We start from the raw sequence: 21004 nt of genomic DNA, 5'->3' as shown, positions 1-21004 counted from the left end.
CCATTACACAATGCTTGACAACCTAGCATTGGTGAGTTGTTCACTTTCTGCTTTTTGACGTTTCTCCTCAACTACCGGTTGGACTGACGTGTTTCTGTAAATTCATAAAGTTTTACCGTACAAAATTTGTTTCAGGAGTCAACCGAATTGACTAAAAATGCACACATTTTTGACAAGAGGAAACGCGTTATTGACGTTTACCCTTAGTGTTCTAGCTGGGCTTACTTTCTTTTGTTTTCTATCGACCGCACTGAATGCGTATTCCGCTACAGCAAACATTGACACCGTCAAAGTATTAGTGTGAGTTAATTCAACCCTTTTTTTGATAACATTGAATATTTCTTAATAATTTTCTTTTGTACATATTTTGCTTTCAGTAAAAATGTCCCCGACTATAGTGCACAAAAAGAGAAGCAAGATCTTGGGTACCTGATGTTTGATCTCCAGGCTGATCTGAACCCTCTATTTAACTGGAATGCTAAACAGTTATTTATCTTTCTTGTTGCTGAATATGAAACCACCGATAACAAATTAAATCAGGTAAAAGAATACTTGATTACAATGCAAATTTATTTATGTTTTATTAATTTTGTTTTATTACACTTCACTTTGCAGGTTGTTTTATGGGACAAAATTATTCAACGTGGAGAAAATGCCAATCTTGATATGAAAAACATGAACACCAACTACTACTTCTGGGATGATGGAAATGGACTCAGGGGAAACCCCAATGTTACTCTAACTCTATCATGGAATGTTGTTCCAAATGCAGGAACTCTTTCTATTATCAGAGGGTCAGGATCACATTCATTTAGTTTCCCAAATGAGTACACAAATGTCAGAGCTCAGTAAATATATTATTATTTTCAATTACAAATAATGTATTTGCAGCAGATTTCAATCTATTCATAATTTACATTGGGCAGTTGTGGGGGGTCCGTGGGAAAGGTACAATGTCTTTCACGTTAGGTATCTTCAACAAATAAGAAATAAGTCTTTCAACACCCATCCCAAAACCGCCGGTTGGAGATCCACCAAATTTTCTTAAATCAAGATACCAACTAAGTGACTCTACTAGGTTAAGCGATTCCAATCGACTCTTGAGAATGTCGTATCTGTTTTCTCGTAGACTTCCCCCACACAGTTCCCCAACTCCAGGCACTAGTAGATCAACACAAGAAACCTGCAAAAAATAATGCTGATATTCTACCAATCAACGCCAATGAAAGGTAATGAATTATATACCAGACTATTATCGTCGTTATTTGTGCGCATATAAAAGGGTTTGATTTTCGCTGGCCAGTCAACAAGAAAAGTCGGCCCTCCCATATGTTTGACTAGAAATAATTCGTGTTCCGATCCTATATCGGCTCCGTCTCGAGGTGGAGTTTTAAATGAATCTCGATTATTTAACAACAACTCCATAGCTTCTCTGTAGCTGATTGTGGTAAATGGTGATTTTAACACCTCATTTAGTGATTCCTTTAAGACAAGAGATGATTAAATCTTCATGTTAAGGAATACCACGTTACCAACAGACCTCTAAATTTTCATTGTAATATTTCCCCACTGTTATCAGGTCTAGGGCTCCGTGTTCCAGGATGACTTTTGCGGAATCTTTCACTAAGCTTTCGATTGTTGATAGAATGGGCTGCAGATCATTACAAAACGCAATTTCAGCTTCGAGCATTCGAAATTCAGCTAAATGCCTTCGAGATCTTGAGTTTTCCGAACGAAATGTTGGTCCCAGGGTGAAAACTTTGGAAATGCCTCTATACATAATTTAAAAACCGTTAGAAATCCCAATAAAGCATTCAAGACATTTCAAGTAATTTATACTGTACCCTGCAATTGCCTCCAAATGAAGCTGGCCAGATACTGTCAGGTAAACTTTCTTATTGAAATAGGATTCTTCTAGTTTTCTATTGCCTCCCATTTCACGGCACATTTCATCCGATGCCGGTCTAGTAAGAAATACTTCTCCTGCCCCTTCACAGTCATTAGAGGTAAGAATTGGGGTGAAGACACTGACAAAATTATCTTGAATCAAGGTAGTTTGCAATGCATTGGTTATAAGACTCGAAAGCCTGAGAATTGCTGAGTATATGTTGGTTTTAGGTCTCAGATGAATCTGTTGTCTGACATATTCAGGTGCATAGTATTTTCGTGGGCCAAATGGAAAGGACTGCAAGTCTAATTTACCCACAACTTTAACTGTTTCACCTTGAATTTCTACAGGCTGATTAGGTTTTGGACTAACCACTACCTTGCCACTTATTTCAACAGCTGAGTTAAAGCAGCAGTCTTCATCACATACAGATGAAGGAATTACAACTTGAATTTGTTCAACTGATCCATCGCTAATATGCATAAAGGTGTTTGATTTTTGCTTCCTTAAGGACTTCACCCAACCCTAGATGCAAAAAAAAAATGTTAGCCGATAAATTTATAATCGAATGATCGAAATTTGAATTAAATTTTTAATTTTTGGTGAGAATGTGATACTAGCAAAGAACTTGTTTTACTTTAACAACAACGTCGGAACCAGCAGGATGATCACGAAGAACTGATTTGACAGAAACAGCTTCATTGTATTTAAACCTACAGGGATTTAACTGTAAACACGGGGATGACTTTTTAAGTAAAACCCGGAGTTGTACAAATTGCATTTTGATGTTTTTAAAAGCCGCCATTGTTGTGATTCGACAAAGCCATCTAGTAGTAATAAGATGAAATACTTTAATTTATGTGTGTCAAATCCAGGGTTGGTCCGTTGGTCAAATCGGTCTCTAAAAGTAAAAATAAATCAAATATGCAGTAATATTGCAAAATACCAGATAAAATTTTGTATTTAATAATTGAATAGTTTCATCAATACTTGAAATATTAATATCAAAATTTCTGAAACCGATTGATATATCGAATTCCAAACCGATCAATCTGTCGCGATTTTACTTGTTTTTCAGCAGTTTAGTCATGTTGTCCTAGATGTCACTTGCATTAATCCAGTGCTTTGATATTTTTTTCAGTTGAAAACGAAACATACTGCTAGCTAATTGATTATTGCTTCAAAATCATTGTCGGAATAGAATAAAGGATCGTAGATTTTATCGAGGTTTTCTGTTTTTCTTTTTCCAAAATGGGTTGCTGTTGTTCAACTGACAAAGATTCCAACCAGGTAAGACGTCGATGTTTACGTCTTTCCTAAACGCCCCCTAACCCTTTAACGACTTGAATTTCATGTACAAGAATGGAGAAAGCAACGAAAGGACTCACTTGTTAGGAAATGCAGTCAGCAACAATACACCTATCCAGAGAACTCCCTAGTAATTGACAAACTTCAGAAAGATTAAATTGCCACTTAATAACAATTTTATCCTAAAATTTATGTAGTGATGGTTTACGTTATCCGGGATCAGTACCTAAACCGACTGATGAACAGTCTGCACTGAACAAAATTTTGCAGCAAACTGCCACGTATACTCAAAACAATCTTTGGGTTTCATAATAACAATAACAAAAATATTATTACTATTTTAGAAATGTTATTGATGTTGCTGCTCTTGACTCACACAACCTGGAACAGCATGAATATGTTGAAAGGGCAAGGCAGTATATTCAGAAGGCTCAGGCCGTTCAACCAGTATTGCTGTCAAAGTATAGCAAGCTAATCCTTACTAAAAACACTGGTATGTTTATTGTACATAATTTTAATCAATTGGTTTTTAAATCTGTTTTGTTGATTATTAGCAGTTTTAAAGGATATGCCTGCAATTGATAATTTGCTGATTGACTCTCCCATTTGTGTGATGGACTACCATATGATGATGAAAAACTCATCCAAGATTTCAAGAGCATTAAATGAAATTCATATTGAACACAAGGAAGATCTGGTAGTCCCCTTTGCTATTCCTTAACATAAATCTTTTAATTGACTAACTTTCATTGATTATCTGACTTGAAAGATGTGATGTTGCTAAATATCTTATATTATGATGTACTAAGAATTAATAAGAAGGCAAATACAATGTTGAACTACACTTACTGTTTCTTGGATAAACTAAGTGTATTTCAGATTATGATCGAAGCGCAAGTTTAGAGAAAGAATATATTGCTTGTAAAGTACATAAAAAATTACGGAAGGTTAAGATTCTGCTGCATTAGTTCGTTGCGCAACTTGTTACTTTTTCATGAATTTTGGAGTCTTGGGAACCGTGAGGATTTCCGTATCGGCCTTCTTTATTTCTACAGTTTTAAAATGACGAATCGGATTTGCAAAGAAAACAGTTTCTTCGCGCAATCGAGCTGCTTGTTCCGCCTCTATCTGGAGTTTTTCTTGCTCGCGCTAATAAGACAAACAAAACAATTAAATTAACTGGTGTATACAAACAACTTGTTAAAGAAGTAATGAAATTTTTGTAAATACCCTCAGTTTGTGCATCTCTTTTTCCTGTTCTCGCTCTTTCAAAAACTGGTCAAAGTTTTTCCGTTCCGCCGCCCGTTTCACCGTAGTCAAAGAAAATTCAACGACATCCGTAACGTTGCCCTGACTATGATCTAACTTTACTTTGAAGGGTTCCTTGTTGAGAACTTTTGCTGGTTGAGCCTTGAATTGTGATGCCTTACGTTCTTCAAGGCGCATTTCTGCCAACTTTAGTACACACGAAAAATAAAATTTAAAAAACCCCTCCAACTTATGTCATCGCTATCAATAAAGAAAGTTGTACCTGAGAGAGAAACTTTTCTTTTCTCGAGGCTCCGCGCGTATCGTAACTAAGTTGAAATGGTGCGGCTTTTGTAGTTGTGAGCGTTGGTCTTTCCGGTATAGCAGGATGCGAGAAATTCGGACAAGGATTTGCATGAAATTCTCTTTGCTTGCGCTCTTCTTCCACAACCTACGAATAACGTTGTGATTATTCCTAGCTTTAGAAATCAACCACTGAACAACAAATACCTTCTCAATTTTTTTCTCTTTTTTACGCTGCAAAAGTTTATCACGATCTTCGAAGCTAAAAGGTTCCACAACAGTTGATTTTAAGCGCTCTCCTGTAGATGTAAGGGAACCATTGGAGGAGCTGCGACCAGCTGTCAAGCTCCCATTAGACTATCAGATAATTAATAAGATAATTATCATCGATATCATTCTTTATTTGTAAAAAAAAAAAAAAAAAGACTTACCCTTGAACGCTGTCGTCTCTCACGCCACGAATATAGCGAGGCTTTGCCAGCGTCGCTGAATTTGGGTGTTTGAGGAATAGTTGGTGGTATAAATTGTTTTCGGTCCACGGATGGAACCTCGAATTTTGGTGCAGGCTTTGCATGGAATGTATAATCGTTTGCTTCCGAGTCACAAGGGGGAACATTCTATTGTTGCAAAAGCTATATTAAATTGCAACAGCGAAAAATTCTAGAACGAAATGATTACCTCCTTTTTATGAGACTCTGTAAGGTGAAAAGGCTCTACTTTTGTACACTTTACTTCTTTCTTGACGGGCAGAATTGGGGCTTTAAAAATCTTTTCGTCCACGCCATGAGCTTTAAATTGGCTCCTACAATCAATCAATATACAATTGAGCAAATTAAAGAAAAATAAAATGTAAATAAAAAAAATTACTTTTTCATTTCTTCCAACTCATTTCGTTCTTTTTCTTCGCGACTCAAAGCGTGAACTGGCCGGTGACGTTTGGCGGCCATAAGCTGAGGTGTATGCGCTTCTGTTGTACGCATTTCAACTCTCTACAAATAACGATTTATCATTTTCTAAACTATTTAAACATTTATATTTCTACCTCCACCATCCGATAGACTTCTCCATGTCGCGATGAATGGAAACGCTCAGGAGTCTTTTTTTGCCAATTTTGAACACCTTCAGCCATACTGGGATTAGATTGTGCCACCTGAACAACTTTTTTCTTAGACTCAGTTAAATTAAAAGGCATTGGTTTTGTAACTTTTGGAACTTCATGAGTCTAGATAAAAAAAAATCAACCAATCAGTGAAATCAGAAGATTGTAATAAATGCTTTGTGATTAGGGAAAAAACAAAGATACTTACTCTAACATGATTGTAAGATCGCAAACCCCCTATGAAATATTGATCAGAATCCTCATTGTTTTTGACAGCTTGAGCTTGGGCTTTAGGGGCCGGTTTCTTAAAAACACTGAAAAGTTGGATAACAAGAATATTAAATATAAACTGCATATAAAGAAAATATTTACATACTTTGAATTAATTCTGGGAGGTGAACCGTCATGCTGTTTTTTATACAGAGGCCTACTTCCAACTGAACGAGACCTTCTCCTAATTACAGGATATTCTTTCTCTTCTTCCTTGACAGACGGCACATGTTCATTCCATATCATTGCAGCAAAATGGTCTTCCTCCTCATGAGGTGTAATATCTTCATACACTGTATCATCTGCCTTAGCTAGAGAAAGAGTCCAATCAATTATCTTAAAAATGTAACAGTAAAATAACAGTTTAAGTTACCAAAAAAATATTGATCAGCTAGCTCGGTATCATCGTCGTTGAGGGCAGATGGTAAATCGCAGTAATGTTGAGGAGCGTTAAATTCCCAAGTGCTGTCTTCGTCCATGATTTTCAAATTAAATGAAGCTACTGATTTCGTTGCACGCAGAGAAGTTTGAATGTCTGGATCTGACCGTTAAGCACCTCCTTTAGCTATCACATTCGGGAGTCGACTCTCGTGAAGTTCATTTTTGTACCGTAAGGAGTCGAATAGTATGCAATTGAAAAAAAAATTACGCGACATTAATTTTCATGAAGACATGAAGTTTTTGATCTCTAGTATTAAAATTCCATTCATTGCGATTATTAAATTAGATTAAAAAATTAACTAATGAAAAATCAAATCTTTGTTGTAAGTTGGCGGTTTGGCCTTTGGGGTTTGGGCCTTTGTGGCCTAGTTTGAGTTCAGAAAAACTTGAGGGCGACAAAGAGCACCTCAGTGGCGCCCTATGATCCAAGCAAAAGCAATCACTTAAATATAATTTATCAACAATTGAAATACTTTTCACAAAAAAAAATCAGCACTAAAAACATTATTTTTTGTGAATTTACGAAATCATATAATTCAAAAGTTTACTAGATAGTAAAAAAAAAATTTACTAAAACACACGCCGCCGGCTGAGTTGTGCTTCCTCACAAACGTCCGAGGTTGTTTTTTTTTGTGGTGACTAGTTGTTGTGTTTTTTCCAACAAAAACACCACCCATTCAGATAACTTAACCTAATTGACGTATTTTCTCGTTTAAAAGACACTTTAAAGAGAAATCCAGCATCCTCTAATTAATTTTTCAGATTTTCGACATTAATTGGATTACAGGCCAACCAGATTTTCCGTCAGATTTCGACATCCTGGAAGAAACTTTATTAAAAATGGAATGCGATTATGGAGTGAAAGATGAATATCAAGCTATTGAAAGTCGGCGTGGTTGGCAACCACTGTTTACGGTAATATTAACATAGAATGTTGATGAAATTTGGCATTCAACATTGTCTATTGTTACTGTAAGATCCTTTACTCTAAATTTCATGCAAAACACAATATCTTTTTTCAACAGGAAATAAGAGAAAAATCTGCCAATTTCAGTATTGCTGAATCTAAAAAAGTTGCCAATCGTGATCTAAATCGTTATCGGGATGTCAACCCTTTTGATCATAGTAGAATAGTTTTAAGAAGAGGAAATTGCAGCTACATAAATGCTAGCCTTGTCAAAGTAATGAAGATTTTCAAAGATTCTTTTAACAAACATTAATTGATACATTATTGGGTTAAAGGTGCAAGCTGTAGAAAGAACATACATACTGACACAAGGGCCCTTACCTTCAACAGTCTCTCATTTCTGGACAATGGTTTGGGAACAAAATTGTAAAATAATTGCAATGCTTAACAACATAATTGAGAAAAATCAGGTAATGAATGAAATAACTTCCACAGAATGTGAAGTTCTTTAATACAATTGTTGTCAACAGGTAAAATGCCATACCTATTGGCCAGTTGGAACACACACCAATAATATGCTCACATTTGAAGATGTTCAGCTAACAGTTGAACTTGTTGAAGAGGAACACAAACAAAATTATATTCTTCGAACCTTGAGGTAGAAAAAACACTAGAAGGGGTTATAAATAGATTTGACTTGATAGTTTTGTTTGCATTACAGGCTTGTTGATTTGGATAATGAAGAAGTTAGGTTAGTTAGACAATATCACTATACCACTTGGCCTGACTTTGGAGTTCCTACAACCCCATCTGATTTTATCCAATATCTTCAAGATATTCGAAATACCGGAGGACTCGGACCTGGAACAGAAGAAGAGTAATATTATTTGAAGAAAAAGAATAACTTTAAAACAGTTCCTTATGATAGTGTTACATTTTCAGACCAATAGGACCTGCCATTGTTCATTGTTCGGCTGGTATAGGACGATCGGGAACATTTTGCATCGTGGACACTGCATTGTTACAGGCAAATATTTCATTATACACTAACAGAGAATAAATTGTAACACCGATCTTATATCAGTTGGAACGTGGTGAAAGAGTGAACGTCAAGGAATTGCTATTGGAAATGCGTCGTTATAGAATGGGTTTAATTCAAACTGCCGAGCAGCTACGTTTTTCTTATCTCTCCATTATTGAGGGAGCCGAATCAATGAACATTGATTTACGACGATGGATGCCTCCACATATACCTGGAAGTGCTAGTTGTAGCGACTCTGACTCGGACAGCGAAGATGATTCAGACAATCCCGAAGAAGTTGAAGAAGAGGATGATGTCGTATCTTCTGAAACTGTCCAATTCAACCAAACATCCAACAGTCAACATATAATCGAAGGTGTTAATGGCGATCAGGGAATACTTGCAAACAACGATGCAGAAGAGCTACCACCTCCAATTCCTCCCCGCGCGGAGTCCCTTATGGCTTCTCCTGGTAGTAGCATAAATATTTTAAAACTCACTTACGCCTTTACCATATTTATTGCCAATTTGCAGATTATGATCGTCCTCTTCCACTTGCTCCATCTAAACGGGGTCATGAAGAGATGGAAGTTTCTACTGCCTCCGAAACCGAAGAAGACCCTGCTGAGAGTGATTCGGTTGTTGAGGAAGCTGCTGGCAGCGAATGTGAGCGAAAGCGTCGGAAACAAGCAGAAACGACCATTCCAAGGTTGGTGGCAATCCATCTTAACGATACGATTATGACCTAAGCTTTATTACATCAATATTTTTACTTTAAAAAGATTACGGGCGAGTGTAATTTAATTTAAATCTTGTTAGGGCAGCAGAGTCTGACAACGGCGGAGTTCGCCAGCGACGCGATGAACGAAAGGAAAAGAGTCAGAAGACGCTACAAATGATCAGTAACATTAAAGAAAAGCAGAAGGAACAAGAAAGGAAATCCGAGTTACAAGGAAAGGTTATCGCGGGTTCAAAATGGGTCGGTATCAGCGTAGGTATTTTTGTCTTGGTTTGCGCTGGTATCCGATATTTTCATGGCTGACAAGTTTGGTGGAAAAAGTTTTCCTTAGCCAATTATCGTTATTATCATTTGCTGTGGTCTAACTTTCCTCCCGTGTGACTCTTATGTAAACTTATGTACATATAGTTGCCTAGTTATGTTCGACCTACTGTATCTCTCGCAGGTTGAAAGACCAGCAGCCAGCCTCTATCAATATTGTTATCTCTCTCACTCTCACCTGCTTTCCCTGACTGTCGGAATCCCCCCTTCTTCTTTTTTTTTTGTTAATGTCTAATTTGCTTTGCAATTTTTTATTTTACTTTTTTCCCTATTTTTCAGGACTGGTCATGATTGCTCTAATGATTTAAGTTCTTTGTATTGAAGAGACCATTGTTCTGTATGTTATCTTCAATTCTTACTGAGTCATTCTCAGCTCCTTCTTAATCATTTACACTTTCTTTCTTACCTTTCGTCGATGTTTATAGAAACCATAATTTCAAAGCCCAATATCCCTTGGCCAAATGTGTTTTGGGAATAGTAATGGTTACACTCCCCCCACCTCTAAAAAAACATTAGGCAGAAATAGTTCAACCTCTCGGGTTCCTTTTCCCACGCAGCCTTTCAGTTTAAATGGGGATCCTTGAAGAGAGATAGAGAGAGTAATGCAGAAGACACATTTGAATTATCAGTGCAGGAGTCCTAATGTAATGTAATAACAAGCAGTGTTGTTTTACACAGCACTAATGACAATACACATCGGTTTATCGAAACCACGAATTCAGAAATACATGTGCTTTTTATTTATTTCGTTCGAAGTAGATAGATATTCTATGATAATAGGTTTTTAGAAACGAATTAAAGGTCAGAATGATTTAAGTATTTCGCTAATTTTTGACTTTATTTAGATAGTGAAATTTTTTAAATTTTGTTCCGCGTATTTTTCTTATATAATTCCGTTTCGATTTATCTGCACCAAGCGGTAGAAATGTGAACTGTATATGCCAATAAAAAATCCTGCGTGATCTACGTGATTGAGTGATAAAACTAAAGCATTGTTTTTCTTTCTGTGTTTGAAGTAGCATAATAGTGATTTAGTTGTCCCTTTCACGTTACGTCTTTTTTGGTGTAATGGAAAACTTTCTAAGTATGCAACATTGTTTTCATCTGATCAATGTCAAGTCTATTTTGGTGCAATAAGCAGATGCTTGCATGGGTGCATGTAATCTTTATTTTCACAATGTGTTTTTATTATTTTTCATCAAAGGAGATGGGCGAGAACCACATGCAGAGCACGATGTCTCGGAGCTCAATTTACATAGCAGCGAAGAGGAGTATATTGGTTCCAGTGAAGATGACGAGGACTTTATCATACCAGCAAAATATGTCAGAATAACAACTGTTGCTGAAATACTTGCCCACAGAATTCAAATCCCAATATCCAGCAGCTCAGAAGAAGTCAAACTTGATCCACGGCTTGTCTCTGAACATCTGGTGAGTATTTAAAAGATACTTTAAATGCTAAAGCAACCCTCAGTAATATTTTCAACTTGGTTTAGTACATGGGCTCAGACATGGAATTTATTACACAACCTGCTGCTTCATTAGAAGAAGGAAGGGTATATGAGCTACTTGCCCTTGTACAGTCAGGAATTGTTACATTCCCTGAGCATATTCTACCTCTTGTGCTTTACTCACCTCCTCTCATCTCTGCTTTGAGATCTGTGTTTAATGACCTGAAAGTCATTGCTTTGATTCCTGCAAAACCCAATTCCTCTACTGCTGATCCATCACTAGCCCAATATGGTACAACCGCAGAGGTTTATGAATATAGTGGATCAGAACCTGGGTTACGAATAAAAACCAGAGTGAAGCAACGTTTCAAAGTCATAGCTACATGGATTGATGAATATGAGTAAGTTTATTTTTTATGCTGATTACTATTATAATGTATTTACATAGATTTTCTTAGAAACTTGATGGCCAAAGTGCAAATTCTACCAGAGAAATCATTGAGTCCTATGCAACCATGGCTGTCTTCAAAATTAATTCATCAGAGAACTTCTTTGTTGGAGAGAGCAGTTCAAGATAATTCTTGGACAAACTACCGCAATTCCCTCGACACAAAAGTTTCTCCATTGGCTGGTTGGGTGTTGCAGCAATTTGATTGTCATTCTTTGGCCGCCCGAGTTCGTTTTCAAATCAAGAAATTAATGGCCATTGACGATTCGAGTATGGAACTTGTGCCTACAGAACCTCATTCACTATCCTTTTGGGCAGCTAACAATCTTCTTATGGACGACGAAGGTCGCTTGAAGCTCCTTGAAGAAGACAATATTATATATCGCTTGAGGACAGTCTTGGAATTGATAAGCAAGGTTTATTCTTATGTTTTACTCAGTTTTCTCAGTCTATTGCGCATTTATGTCGACGATGGTTGGGCAATCACATTTCTTTGTAGCCTTCCTGTTTGGTTCACACCGTCAAGGTTGCGTGACCACACTTGGGTTTCTACGCAGTTGTGTGTCAACGCAAGATATTCCATGTGAATTCGTGAACGTGGTTTTACTAATCTGATCTCCGTTAAAATTGCGTAAACATTTTTTTGGAATTTTTACTTACATTTTTTTTTTTTCTTAAATATCTAGCGCCATGTGTTCTCTTGTTGCGTGTGTTCCGTGCCTATTGCTGACCACACAGACGTTATTCTCATATGCAGTCAGGGAACTAGTCTATTCTTCAACAACCCCAGAACGGCACAAGTTCGCAAAGTCATGACTTTCCGACAGGTTCAAAACATTCGAGTCGTTTCTCGTCCATCGGTCGAATTTTCATGGTTTCCTGGGTAATTCACCATCTAATTGTTTGCATGTTATACCCTTTAATTAACTATACTCTATTTTTTTTTTTAGGTACGCTTGGTCACCTGGTGAATGCTCCTCTTGCCGTAATCACTTGGGCTGGTATATAACGTCTGCCGCAACAAAACAAATGAAACCCAAAAACTTTTGGGTCTTATGCAGTGAATCTCTGCAAACAGAGACCATATCTAAGTCTTCTGAAATGAATGTCAAGATGTTCTGAAGCTGCCTTCGAGTTCCTTTCCACACCTGTGGTTGTACAAACACGCGTGTAAATGTTAATTTACCTGTTCGTCCGAAATGTAAAGAACAGATTGTATGGTGTGAGGGTTGTACAAATTGTATGTGTAAGACAAGATACGATAACAGGATACATTTTTAACGCCGTTAATATGCGGAAAAAATAACTGACCAGATTTTTTGTTGCGCCCTTAAACATGCTCAACTGGAATATTTAATTTTAAAAGACATTGCGGATCGGATAGTAGTGATCGGATATTGTTTTCGAATAAGCTCCTTATTCTTCCAAATTCCATGATTGTGGGGGGCTTTTCAGCCATCCATAGCTTATCGAACTCAATGAAGAGGTAGCAGTAAAAACGATGGAAGTGCAATAGTGTAGGACCAGGAAGTTGCAGCTGTTGATAACATAGGTTGTAAATGTGGGTTTTAGCCGTACCGTCTTTCCATAAATTGTACGCTAAATGGGTTAGGTTGATTCCTACTATGGCAAACGAGTACCTAATTTTCCAAAATTGGTTTTCTGTTTTAAAATGCAATATGATGAGAAAACATGTTTTACCCATGTTTAGGATGATTGGAATGAGATAGCACTTGAAGAGCAATATCCGGATAGTTTTGAGCAAAAAAGCTAAAAATAAAATAAAATAAAAACCACGTTTTGATGAACGAATGAAATTCTCTGAAAAAAATTACTGCAAATTGTCCAATCCTAAAATTCCCATGCCGCGGAAATCGGTTTTGGGGTCGTCTCCCTGAAATCCAATGTCTTTCCATAAGTTGCTCACACGAGATTCTAGCTCCCTGGCAGGCATGAGAAGACTCCACAATTCCAGTAACTTTTGCTCATGTTCTTTATTAGAAGAATCATAACCAGTAGTTCTAATGCTTTCTAAGTCAAGCAAAAGCTGTTTTAAATTCCATATTACAGAAACACATTCTCCAAACAGTTTACTAAATCTGTGAAAAGTATAACTGTACAATTAGAACCCCAGATAATAAGAAATGAAATAACTAAAATAGTCTACTTACGGCTGATGGACATCAAGCCGAATTTGTTTTATGCAGCATATAGTTTCCACCGTGTTATTAAGAATTTTTGATGATCCAGCCGTGGTAAACCTTTTTTCAGTAGCTGCTTGATCTAAAAACTGCAGGAGTGTTTTAACTTTTTCACTCTTTGATTTTTTCAGCGAGTTCTCTTTAAAAATAAAGACAAGTGTTATTTTAGCCAACAATTTAAAGTTTATAGACAAACCTATTCCAAGAATTCTTGGTGCTCCTCCTGGTTCACAGTAACAAGTTCTTTGTAATTCACACAAACCAGTTGTCCTTCTCAATATCCATTTAACCAAAGGATGTGTTATTCGTTTTAAGAAAACACACACTGGAGAAAATATCCAATTAAACAAATTTGATATGTAAAGTAAGGGATGAAAATGCATAATGTGTTTTCCGTATCTTAGTTAAAGTCACTTTTCACAACTTGTTGGTATTAAAAATCTCTATATTAATAGAATATTCTTGAGAAAAAACATTGACTGTTTGACATTCGTTTTTATTCTTTTCCTATTGTGACAGCAACGAGCAACTGTTTAGGGTTTTTTCTTCAGATAAATTCCGCGCAGTGTGGATCTGGATGAGGTATTTTCTCGATTTTATCACGTTTATTAAAAGTTTAAAAGTCCATGGTAAAAGTGGTTACGAGTACCATAAACCTGCTTACCACAAAATGAAACCCATTGTTTTTTTTTTAAACATAAAAAAATAAAAAACAAATAAAGTTTTTGATTTCTCATTTACCCGAAGGTTTTTTTCCGTCACACTAGATGGCTTCAGTTAGCCATTGTTTTCACACTAGGTGGCTAATCTAGCCACCAATCAAGCAAAAATACAAAAAAATGATAAATACTTATGACGTTGAAGCCTGATGTCAGAAAAACAAGAAATCAATCAAAAGGCCTCCATCGAAAACGAAAAATTGAATCGGTGAGCGAAGTGTCAGAAGAGAAAAGACCTCGTGTTGAACAAGGCATTGCACTAATCCTAATTGCGCCTAATTGCATCTGCCACTCCTGATGCCATCGTCCCAGAAGAACAGAAAAGACAAGAAAAATAAGAATTAATTTCTCTGGTGCAACTTACTTTCATTGAAAGGTAAATCCGTTTCCGTTGGTGCAGGCACCAATTTATATGCAGTAAGATGCAAGAATAGTGGGAATTTCTTCGTAGGGACGATAAAATTTTTGTCACTCGCTGGGGAATTGAGACTCGACCGTATGAACTCGACAGCGGTTCCAATTGATCGAGCAATAGATATTTTCTCTTCCGCATACATGTCTTGACTCTTTGTTCCATATTGTTGGGGAAATACAGAATCGTAAATGTCTTTGAGGGGTCCGTTACATTACCTGTTGTGCGAATAGTACATCATTAATAATTAAAACAATTACCTTGCATGAAACAATAGACTTACAAGGACTTCATTCAGGATCTGTAGCGGAAACTTGTTGATCGATAGTTAATCTCAGGGGAACTTTAAACCTGTAACTAGACAGGCTTTAGACTGCATTTGGACTCAATCGATTCTTAATGCATTTGGAAAATGAATACGAATCCATGCTAATAGGTGTGGCAGAATTCCAAGTGGGAAGCGAGGATTGCGAAACTAAACAAATTGAAATTCAATGCGTTTCAATGTTATCGATACACCAGATTCCACGTCTGGCGATCATCTACTAAAATTGAAGTTGATCATGATAACATTGATAAAATTGATCTACTAAAATTGAAAAGATTTCCTTTTCTTTATGTTTAATTATAGTGGACGGGTGGGTGCATCGGATGAGGCGTCGCTTGGTGGTCGGGGCACCTTGTGACGGGAGTTCAAATCCCCGGGGGGAGCATGTTTGGTTGCTCTCACACCCACTGACGGCGCCACTGGATGGTTATATGGTGACTAAGGAAGTGATTAAAATCGAAGAGATTGTATGATGTGTTTCCATGTCTCCCCAGTTCATCTGAGAATTGTCTGATGCGTTTCCAGGTTCAAAAGATGACTGGGTCGTCGACGTATGATCTTTAGTCTGCACAACCCTGGCTCGTATGAAAGCGAACGCTGTACCCCTATATGGAGGAAGCTAGGAGCCAACACGATTATCGGTACCGATAAGACGGCCAAACCATCTTCACATTATTTTTGATCAAATGCAAACCATCAAATGCAAAAACACAATGTTTTAACAGCGATATATACGACAAAAGACTAAAAGTAAGCAAGAAACATTTTTAAACTAATGGCAAACAAATTGGGCACTCCCAAAATGATGGGACAGAATGCGTTTCCGTTTGTGGGGCTGGAACCGAGTCATCGTCACAAGTAGGGCAATGTAGAGTTCGAGAACGAAAGTTCCACGGAAAAATTTGGCTGTAAGGAGAGTAGAAAAACAAACAAACAGTTATTGCATTTCTAATAGAAAAGATTGACTCAAGCAACTCATTAACAAAATCTATGCGTACTGCGATGTCATTTCACGAACGGGAAACACGGAACAAATTGAGGCTAATTTAAAGAATACTTTTCAAAACGAAACTGAATTATTTTGTATTATCATTTATCAGCCAGAGAAAATTTTTATATAAACCAATTTCTTAAAAAAAATTATTTTTCAAAAAACAAATCTGTCATTTAATTCGCTCACGGATTAAATTCAATAAGATCGAACATTGAAGTTCCCTGAAAACGCGATAACGACTTGTGAGATATATTCAATTCCCAGTTTTCGAGAGCGAGATGTTGTTTCCACCTTTTGTTTATTTGCGCTAAACTTTTCATATCTTTCGAGGAGATCTTCATTTCCTTTAGTGGGTTACTTTCCGACAACAGTACATTTAGCCCTTTTACTGTGACGAAATCACATTCGTTTAATTCCAAGTATTCCAGGTTAGGAAACGAGTGAAGATCTGATGCTTGCTGTAGGATTTCATCGTTGAAAGTTTTACATTTCTCGACTACAATCAATTTCAGGGAAGACGACGACATGAGTGTAAACAAGTTTTCGGGTGAGATGTTGACAGAACTAACAGTCAATTTTTCAAGTTGTTCAAATGTTTTTCTTTCTTCGATATTAAAGTATTCATGTCGCTCAGGGTCAGCTGAGAAGTCTCTACTGTTACTAAGCTTAAGTTGGCGCAGATTAGGACAACAATCGATAATGGAGCAAATGTTTAAACTATCAAATCCACAAAGTGACAGCTCTGTAAGCGAATTTCCAATGATGTTCAATAACGGGACCATGTCGCCATTAAAAGTGAATGGTCGATAACCAATGTTTTCCATTTCGCGGATGTTGTTGGTTCTTCCTTCTTTCAATCCTTCGTTCAATCCTTTTTTCGAAATGAATAACTTTGTAATTGATGGACATAGGGATACCACTTTACAAAGGCGATCTTTTGATTTTTGATTATCCTTGACAGCGAAATTGATCTTGGACAAAGCGTATTTTGGAATTTTGTTCCTTTTCTCAGTTTTTTCCCAATCTTCTCGATGCATTTCGCAAAGTACTTTCACGGTAGAATTATGTTCTAATGCCTTCAAAGAACGTAGTTTTTGAAGAGCTTCTTGAATTCCCTTTTTAGTAATTTGGGTCCCTTCCAAACATAATGTTTGCAATGAGTTGCTAAGTCGAGGAGGTGTGCAACTTTCCCGCCGTTCAAAATCACCTTTTTTAGAAGTTTGGTCAGCTCCATCATTTTCCTTTTCAGTGTAATCAAGACATAACCCTTGAATTCCAAAATCTGTCACTTCCCAACAGAAACGAACATCCAGATTTCTTACAAATTCAAATGATAAGTAGTTTAATATAGAAATATTAGCATTTTTATGGCACAGTGCATACCTCAAATGTTTACAATGAGTTCCAAGAATCCACATACACTTGTCTCCTGTTGAGGTATTTGAAACCTGTAATACTTGCAAATATTGAAATGTGGGTAGGGATGCAATCAAACTTATTTCTTCAAGCACCCTATTAGTAAGTATCAAATTTTTCAGCATCTATAAAATTAGAGGCAGAAACAGTTAATATCTAAGACTCGAAAAAGAAAAACTAAAAATATATTACTGGGCATCTGATGGCAGCACGCCTAAGATTTTGAAACATTTGCTTTTTCATATGCTCTTTTCTGCCTCTTTCCCTCAGAGGATAGTCCTCTTTTCTCTCTGAGGATAGATCCAGAGTGCCAACTTGTGGAGTAATAACCAATTCAAGATGTAATTCCAGCACTTCTTTTTTCTTAAGACAACGAATTACTTCTTCGATAACTGTCATGGCTACAGTTATTTCAAGTAAAAAATTGTCATGAATACTCAGTATAAATAATGAGCTTTTAGATTTTCTACTCACGTAACTGATCCAAAGGACTCGGTGAAATCTCTGGGTCAATGGCGACAGAGGTGTTAACTATCCATTGCCGTGTTCCTTTCACTTTCACGTCGTCTTTCCCCAATCCCCTCTCCAATCCTTCTATTACATTATCAACACATAGTTGCAATAATGTCTTCACACTCTTCTTTTGTGGCATGATAGAAATATAGAAATATATAGAATTTACAATTAATCGGTCGACCTTTTTGTTGGCAGAAACAAGAAACAACTTCATAAAGCCACAGCCTACTCTATATAGGAAGCCGAAAGGTTTGGCCTTTTTCTTGAAGCAAATTTGCCTTCCCTTCCTCCAATGTTACCCAGCCTTCAAGTGGACCGGGACCTTCAAGGGGAGCCGTTGGCCCGTTGTATCGCCTAGTGGCGATACATGAAAACTTAATTTGTCTATCGATATGATTACGTTCGCTTGGTGAGTTGGTGGCCTTTGTTTGTTTGTGAGTTGTGTTTTTTCTCATTTTAAACAAGTCACTTTTCTTTGGCAAGGACTTAGAAAAAAAAAATCAGATTTTGTTTAAAAAATGAGAAAAAACTCGCATTTTTTACGGAATCTAGGCATTCCATTATTGCATTTTAAAAATATTGGAAAAACAAGGAAAAATGATTAAAAATGGATAATGACCTGCACAGATTTAACCTTAGTCTACTCTAATGAGAATTGAGAATCCACCGCAATACCGACTAGGCTACTAATCACACTTACGCAGACTGTAAAAATTGCTAAGGTATGAATTCGAATCGTTCCTTGGCTATCCTCTTTCAAAACTGGCAATGCTGTGTCAGAAGTACAGGATGCCCTCTGGCTAGGTTGGGTGGGTTCCCCAACTTTTGCAGTGGCGAACGTACATTGACTGGCCGTAACTTACGTAGGCTATGTTTCGCATGGGCTCCATCAGAATTGCTTTAAAAAAAGCTATCGCATCAAGAAAAAACTAAAAAGGTAAAAAAAAAGACTTTATGTTGCGTAATAAATTTTAAAATGCTATTTTGTTTCAGGTAGCTCAGTTGGAATAAACGTTTCGTCGCCAGTAGAAGACAGACGTTGTCTGCTCAAACGGTAAGGTGTGCTCCGTGTGCACTAATTACATTGATAATATTACATGTTTTTATATCCCGTCGGTAGCTCAGTTGGCAGAGCGGTGGACTGTAGATTTGATAACCGAAAGTTGGCTTCGTGAACAGCAAGTTATCCATAGGTTGCTGGTTCAATTCCGGCCCGACGGAATCCATTTTGATGTCCCTCCCTTTTAACGCAGATCAAAAGAAACACAAGAACGAGATTTTTTTATAGCGCTTCTAATCAGAATTATTCCACTAAAGTTAAAATTTATGCATTATTGTTTTCGGTACAAACGGATAATGTAGAAACTTACTTGGAAAAATCAAGAGAAAGGGAGCAAGAGAAACAGTCTGTTTAGGAAAGCGTAGCCACCGGCAGCAGGTAAATAGAACAATTTGGCGATAGCTGCTGGGCATTCGTGACGTATATTCATTGCAGGCGATCTGACAGCATTTAATACTCGACGTACCAGAGCTGGCCCAGAAGCCCAGAACAATTAATACGATATTATAATATTCCCAATCCTTCCGTTTACGTGCAGCTAAACGGTAGCCTAATAGTTTTTTGCGCATGTGTAATTTGATCGAGATTTCAATTCTGTCAAGTTGATTTTCTCTACTTTTGCTTACCGAAATAAGTCTTTTCTATACGTTATTCGTACTATTCATTGGGGTTTGTGCGAATTGATGTCGTTGAATTGCAAACAATTAGTCAATTGACTTTTAATCGATTGTGGATGCTATACGTGAGGGAGCGGCATAATAAGGAAACGATGAAGGAAGACGCAGAATGAAAGGGAATCATAGGAAGAAGGAACAGCGTGCGCATAGACTTGTCCACTCTGACTCTAATAACTGAATCTATAATAAAAACACGGAATTACGATTAAAGGACAAAGCGGTAGTTGGTTTTTAGGTCATCAGTAAAAGCGGATACAAAAACAACAATCGCTAATCAAGGACAACATGACGATGTTTTTACATGGGCACTAATGAGAATTTTGTTTCATTTTTTAACTTATACTCGTTAAACTTTATTCAAAAGTTTTAGGGTTCATGTAGTAAGAGGCTATTAGCTTTCAAGATTTATGCGTAAAAATTAAAGTATTAGGTAATGAATAAAAGAAGATAAAAATTAAAATTTTTAAATGTAACTTATAACTATTTTTCTGATATATACAATCATGGTCATCAGCAGAATTAATCGAGAATAGCAACATATACATCGCTTTTAGATTGACATTGAACTAGGGGAAATTAGTCTAAGGTTAAATTTCTTTCACTAATCCTTGCAGTTCATAACCGGTTTCAAACGTGCGTTCCAAAATGTGAAAAGCGCACGTATAAAAAGGCAATATTTGGTTGGAATGAAATGTCAAAGCAAGTCCACCAGTATCACAAAAAACACTGTAGAAAAATTAGCGCAATAAATATTTGTTGAATTCTAGCAATAATGGATACCGATACCTATAAGGTAATGTAAAACTTCACGTCGATTATGTTTGCATTCTCTACATTTTTTCCCTTGTATTTTCGTAGATTGTGTTGCTCATTGGAGCTTAAATTTGAGTTGATTGAACACGCTGAAGATGCCTCCCTGAAGAGTTCCTGAAATCTTCCCGGAACAAATGCGTTGAACCCATTTTACTTAAATTACGACAAGGATAACTTTTAGTGTTAGTTACGTGAATGGATATGGCCGAAGTTGCAGGGAAAACGGAGGTAAGTAAGTTTAAAGGGTGAAGAATGAAAATTTCGTAAATTATCTCTATATATTCTAGGCTACAATGGATTCCGCTAGTTTAATTCTGCGTTGCATAACAGCAACTGTAAAAACTATCCAATTTGTATCCACTTAATCCTATAATGTGCTTCACAATAAATATCTATGAAAGAAAATACAAACCTGGCGCATTCA

The 21004-nt window shown here is 36.8% G+C and overlaps 8 protein-coding genes, 1 long non-coding RNA gene and 1 other non-coding gene across 14 annotated transcripts; 6 read left to right on the top strand and 4 right to left on the bottom strand.

Annotated features, from left to right (window-relative positions):
* Positions 1 to 26: 26 nt before the first annotated feature.
* LOC124200008 (signal peptidase complex subunit 3-like) lies at positions 27 to 877 on the top strand. Its single transcript, XM_046596087.1, has 3 exons — positions 27 to 300; positions 378 to 540; positions 616 to 877. Exons 1-3 carry the CDS (start codon positions 158 to 160, stop codon positions 850 to 852), a joined length of 543 nt encoding a protein of 180 aa, XP_046452043.1. The 5' UTR covers positions 27 to 157; the 3' UTR covers positions 853 to 877.
* On the bottom strand, positions 864 to 2724 carry LOC124200006 (probable asparagine--tRNA ligase, mitochondrial). Its single transcript, XM_046596084.1, has 5 exons — positions 2526 to 2724; positions 1845 to 2413; positions 1541 to 1772; positions 1246 to 1482; positions 864 to 1183 (listed from the first exon to the last, which is right to left on the bottom strand). The coding sequence occupies exons 1-5, from the start codon at positions 2691 to 2693 to the stop codon at positions 914 to 916; spliced, it is 1476 nt and encodes a 491-aa protein (XP_046452040.1). The 5' UTR covers positions 2694 to 2724; the 3' UTR covers positions 864 to 913.
* Positions 2725 to 2942: 218 nt separating this feature from the next.
* On the top strand, positions 2943 to 4040 carry LOC124200003 (ragulator complex protein LAMTOR1-like). 2 transcript variants are annotated; one of them, XM_046596081.1, is made up of 5 exons: positions 2943 to 3178; positions 3250 to 3326; positions 3394 to 3477; positions 3541 to 3689; positions 3751 to 4040. In XM_046596081.1, exons 1-5 carry the CDS (start codon positions 3140 to 3142, stop codon positions 3915 to 3917), a joined length of 516 nt encoding a protein of 171 aa, XP_046452037.1. In that variant the 5' UTR covers positions 2943 to 3139; the 3' UTR covers positions 3918 to 4040. The 2 variants fall into 2 exon arrangements, with proteins under 2 accessions (XP_046452037.1, XP_046452038.1); XM_046596082.1 differs by having other exon boundaries at positions 2961 to 3178; positions 3754 to 4040.
* A 7-nt stretch (positions 4041 to 4047) lies between these two features.
* Positions 4048 to 6708, bottom strand: LOC124199998 (targeting protein for Xklp2-like). Its single transcript, XM_046596073.1, has 11 exons — positions 6490 to 6708; positions 6223 to 6427; positions 6055 to 6160; positions 5790 to 5969; positions 5615 to 5736; positions 5426 to 5549; positions 5179 to 5364; positions 4955 to 5104; positions 4728 to 4895; positions 4427 to 4651; positions 4048 to 4345 (listed from the first exon to the last, which is right to left on the bottom strand). Exons 1-11 carry the CDS (start codon positions 6593 to 6595, stop codon positions 4181 to 4183), a joined length of 1737 nt encoding a protein of 578 aa, XP_046452029.1. The 5' UTR covers positions 6596 to 6708; the 3' UTR covers positions 4048 to 4180.
* Positions 6709 to 6747: 39 nt separating this feature from the next.
* LOC124199999 (tyrosine-protein phosphatase non-receptor type 2-like) lies at positions 6748 to 10272 on the top strand. 4 transcript variants are annotated; one of them, XM_046596075.1, is made up of 10 exons: positions 7032 to 7257; positions 7320 to 7472; positions 7583 to 7738; positions 7800 to 7934; positions 7995 to 8122; positions 8186 to 8341; positions 8407 to 8491; positions 8549 to 8957; positions 9020 to 9194; positions 9310 to 10272. In XM_046596075.1, exons 2-10 carry the CDS (start codon positions 7398 to 7400, stop codon positions 9317 to 9319), a joined length of 1329 nt encoding a protein of 442 aa, XP_046452031.1. In that variant the 5' UTR covers positions 7032 to 7257; positions 7320 to 7397; the 3' UTR covers positions 9320 to 10272. The 4 variants fall into 4 exon arrangements, with proteins under 4 accessions (XP_046452032.1, XP_046452033.1, XP_046452031.1 ...); XM_046596074.1 differs by having other exon boundaries at positions 7033 to 7257; positions 9305 to 10272; XM_046596076.1 differs by having other exon boundaries at positions 6748 to 7472.
* Positions 10273 to 10466: 194 nt separating this feature from the next.
* On the top strand, positions 10467 to 12750 carry LOC124200001 (protein cereblon-like). Its single transcript, XM_046596078.1, has 6 exons — positions 10467 to 10629; positions 10750 to 10976; positions 11042 to 11397; positions 11455 to 11860; positions 12131 to 12327; positions 12395 to 12750. Exons 1-6 carry the CDS (start codon positions 10614 to 10616, stop codon positions 12564 to 12566), a joined length of 1374 nt encoding a protein of 457 aa, XP_046452034.1. The 5' UTR covers positions 10467 to 10613; the 3' UTR covers positions 12567 to 12750.
* Positions 12668 to 14299, bottom strand: LOC124200002 (ELMO domain-containing protein 2-like). The gene is made up of 5 exons (XM_046596080.1): positions 13842 to 14299; positions 13616 to 13784; positions 13280 to 13543; positions 13146 to 13214; positions 12668 to 13084 (listed from the first exon to the last, which is right to left on the bottom strand). The coding sequence occupies exons 1-5, from the start codon at positions 14026 to 14028 to the stop codon at positions 12775 to 12777; spliced, it is 999 nt and encodes a 332-aa protein (XP_046452036.1). The 5' UTR covers positions 14029 to 14299; the 3' UTR covers positions 12668 to 12774.
* A 1861-nt stretch (positions 14300 to 16160) lies between these two features.
* On the bottom strand, positions 16161 to 18382 carry LOC124199997. Its single transcript, XM_046596072.1, has 4 exons — positions 17989 to 18382; positions 17707 to 17915; positions 17482 to 17639; positions 16161 to 17415 (listed from the first exon to the last, which is right to left on the bottom strand). Exons 1-4 carry the CDS (start codon positions 18242 to 18244, stop codon positions 16281 to 16283), a joined length of 1758 nt encoding a protein of 585 aa, XP_046452028.1. The 5' UTR covers positions 18245 to 18382; the 3' UTR covers positions 16161 to 16280.
* A 451-nt stretch (positions 18383 to 18833) lies between these two features.
* On the top strand, positions 18834 to 21004 carry LOC124199996. The gene is made up of 5 exons (XR_006877122.1): positions 18834 to 18967; positions 19024 to 19084; positions 20382 to 20560; positions 20626 to 20808; positions 20868 to 21004. It is a non-coding gene; the product is annotated as an uncharacterized LOC124199996 (long non-coding RNA).
* On the top strand, positions 19141 to 19251 carry Trnay-gua. Its single transcript has 2 exons — positions 19141 to 19177; positions 19216 to 19251. It is a non-coding gene; the product is annotated as a tRNA-Tyr (tRNA).

Source organism: Daphnia pulex, chromosome 8 (genome assembly GCF_021134715.1).
Source record: "Daphnia pulex isolate KAP4 chromosome 8, ASM2113471v1".
In the NCBI taxonomy this organism is placed as follows: Eukaryota; Metazoa; Arthropoda; class Branchiopoda; order Diplostraca; family Daphniidae; genus Daphnia; species Daphnia pulex.
The sequence above is the reverse complement of the archived record's forward strand: the minus strand, read 5'-3'. Positions and strand labels throughout refer to the sequence as shown.

Excerpts from the sequence above, each read along its gene's own strand:
- LOC124200003 (XM_046596081.1), top strand. The coding sequence starts at position 3,140 with ATGGGTTGCTGTTGTTCAACTGACAAAGATTCCAACCAG. Across the intron at positions 3,179-3,249 it reads CTGACAAAGATTCCAACCAG|AATGGAGAAAGCAACGAAAG; the intron begins GTAAGACGTCGA and ends TTCATGTACAAG. Across the intron at positions 3,690-3,750 it reads AATCCTTACTAAAAACACTG|CAGTTTTAAAGGATATGCCT; the intron begins GTATGTTTATTG and ends GTTGATTATTAG.
- LOC124200002 (XM_046596080.1), bottom strand. The coding sequence starts at position 14,028 with ATGCATTTTCATCCCTTACTTTACATATCAAATTTGTTTAATTGGATA. Across the intron at positions 13,544-13,615 it reads CGGCTTGATGTCCATCAGCC|ATTTAGTAAACTGTTTGGAG; the intron begins GTAAGTAGACTA and ends TACTTTTCACAG. Across the intron at positions 13,215-13,279 it reads TTAGGATTGGACAATTTGCA|CTTTTTTGCTCAAAACTATC; the intron begins GTAATTTTTTTC and ends TTTTATTTTTAG.
- LOC124199998 (XM_046596073.1), bottom strand. The coding sequence starts at position 6,595 with ATGGACGAAGACAGCACTTGGGAATTTAACGCTCCTCAACATTACTGC. Across the intron at positions 6,428-6,489 it reads AGCTGATCAATATTTTTTTG|CTAAGGCAGATGATACAGTG; the intron begins GTAACTTAAACT and ends CTCTTTCTCTAG. Across the intron at positions 5,365-5,425 it reads CAGAGTCTCATAAAAAGGAG|AATGTTCCCCCTTGTGACTC; the intron begins GTAATCATTTCG and ends TTGCAACAATAG.
- LOC124199997 (XM_046596072.1), bottom strand. The coding sequence starts at position 18,244 with ATGAAGTTGTTTCTTGTTTCTGCCAACAAAAAGGTCGACCGATTAATT. Across the intron at positions 17,640-17,706 it reads GTGCTGCCATCAGATGCCCA|ATGCTGAAAAATTTGATACT; the intron begins GTAATATATTTT and ends CTAATTTTATAG. Across the intron at positions 17,416-17,481 it reads ACTCATTGTAAACATTTGAG|AAATCTGGATGTTCGTTTCT; the intron begins GTATGCACTGTG and ends TGAATTTGTAAG.
- LOC124200008 (XM_046596087.1), top strand. The coding sequence starts at position 158 with ATGCACACATTTTTGACAAGAGGAAACGCGTTATTGACGTTTACCCTT. Across the intron at positions 301-377 it reads GACACCGTCAAAGTATTAGT|TAAAAATGTCCCCGACTATA; the intron begins GTGAGTTAATTC and ends TTTTGCTTTCAG. Across the intron at positions 541-615 it reads CCGATAACAAATTAAATCAG|GTTGTTTTATGGGACAAAAT; the intron begins GTAAAAGAATAC and ends TTCACTTTGCAG.
- LOC124200001 (XM_046596078.1), top strand. Across the intron at positions 10,977-11,041 it reads GGCTTGTCTCTGAACATCTG|TACATGGGCTCAGACATGGA; the intron begins GTGAGTATTTAA and ends AACTTGGTTTAG. Across the intron at positions 11,398-11,454 it reads ACATGGATTGATGAATATGA|AAACTTGATGGCCAAAGTGC; the intron begins GTAAGTTTATTT and ends AGATTTTCTTAG.
- LOC124200006 (XM_046596084.1), bottom strand. The coding sequence starts at position 2,693 with ATGGCGGCTTTTAAAAACATCAAAATGCAATTTGTACAACTCCGGGTT. Across the intron at positions 2,414-2,525 it reads GTTCCGACGTTGTTGTTAAA|GGTTGGGTGAAGTCCTTAAG; the intron begins GTAAAACAAGTT and ends TTTTGCATCTAG. Across the intron at positions 1,483-1,540 it reads ATTACAATGAAAATTTAGAG|GAATCACTAAATGAGGTGTT; the intron begins GTCTGTTGGTAA and ends CTTGTCTTAAAG.
- LOC124199999 (XM_046596074.1), top strand. The coding sequence starts at position 7,398 with ATGGAATGCGATTATGGAGTGAAAGATGAATATCAAGCTATTGAAAGT. Across the intron at positions 8,123-8,185 it reads TATATTCTTCGAACCTTGAG|GCTTGTTGATTTGGATAATG; the intron begins GTAGAAAAAACA and ends TTTGCATTACAG. Across the intron at positions 9,195-9,304 it reads GCAGAAACGACCATTCCAAG|GGCAGCAGAGTCTGACAACG; the intron begins GTTGGTGGCAAT and ends AAATCTTGTTAG.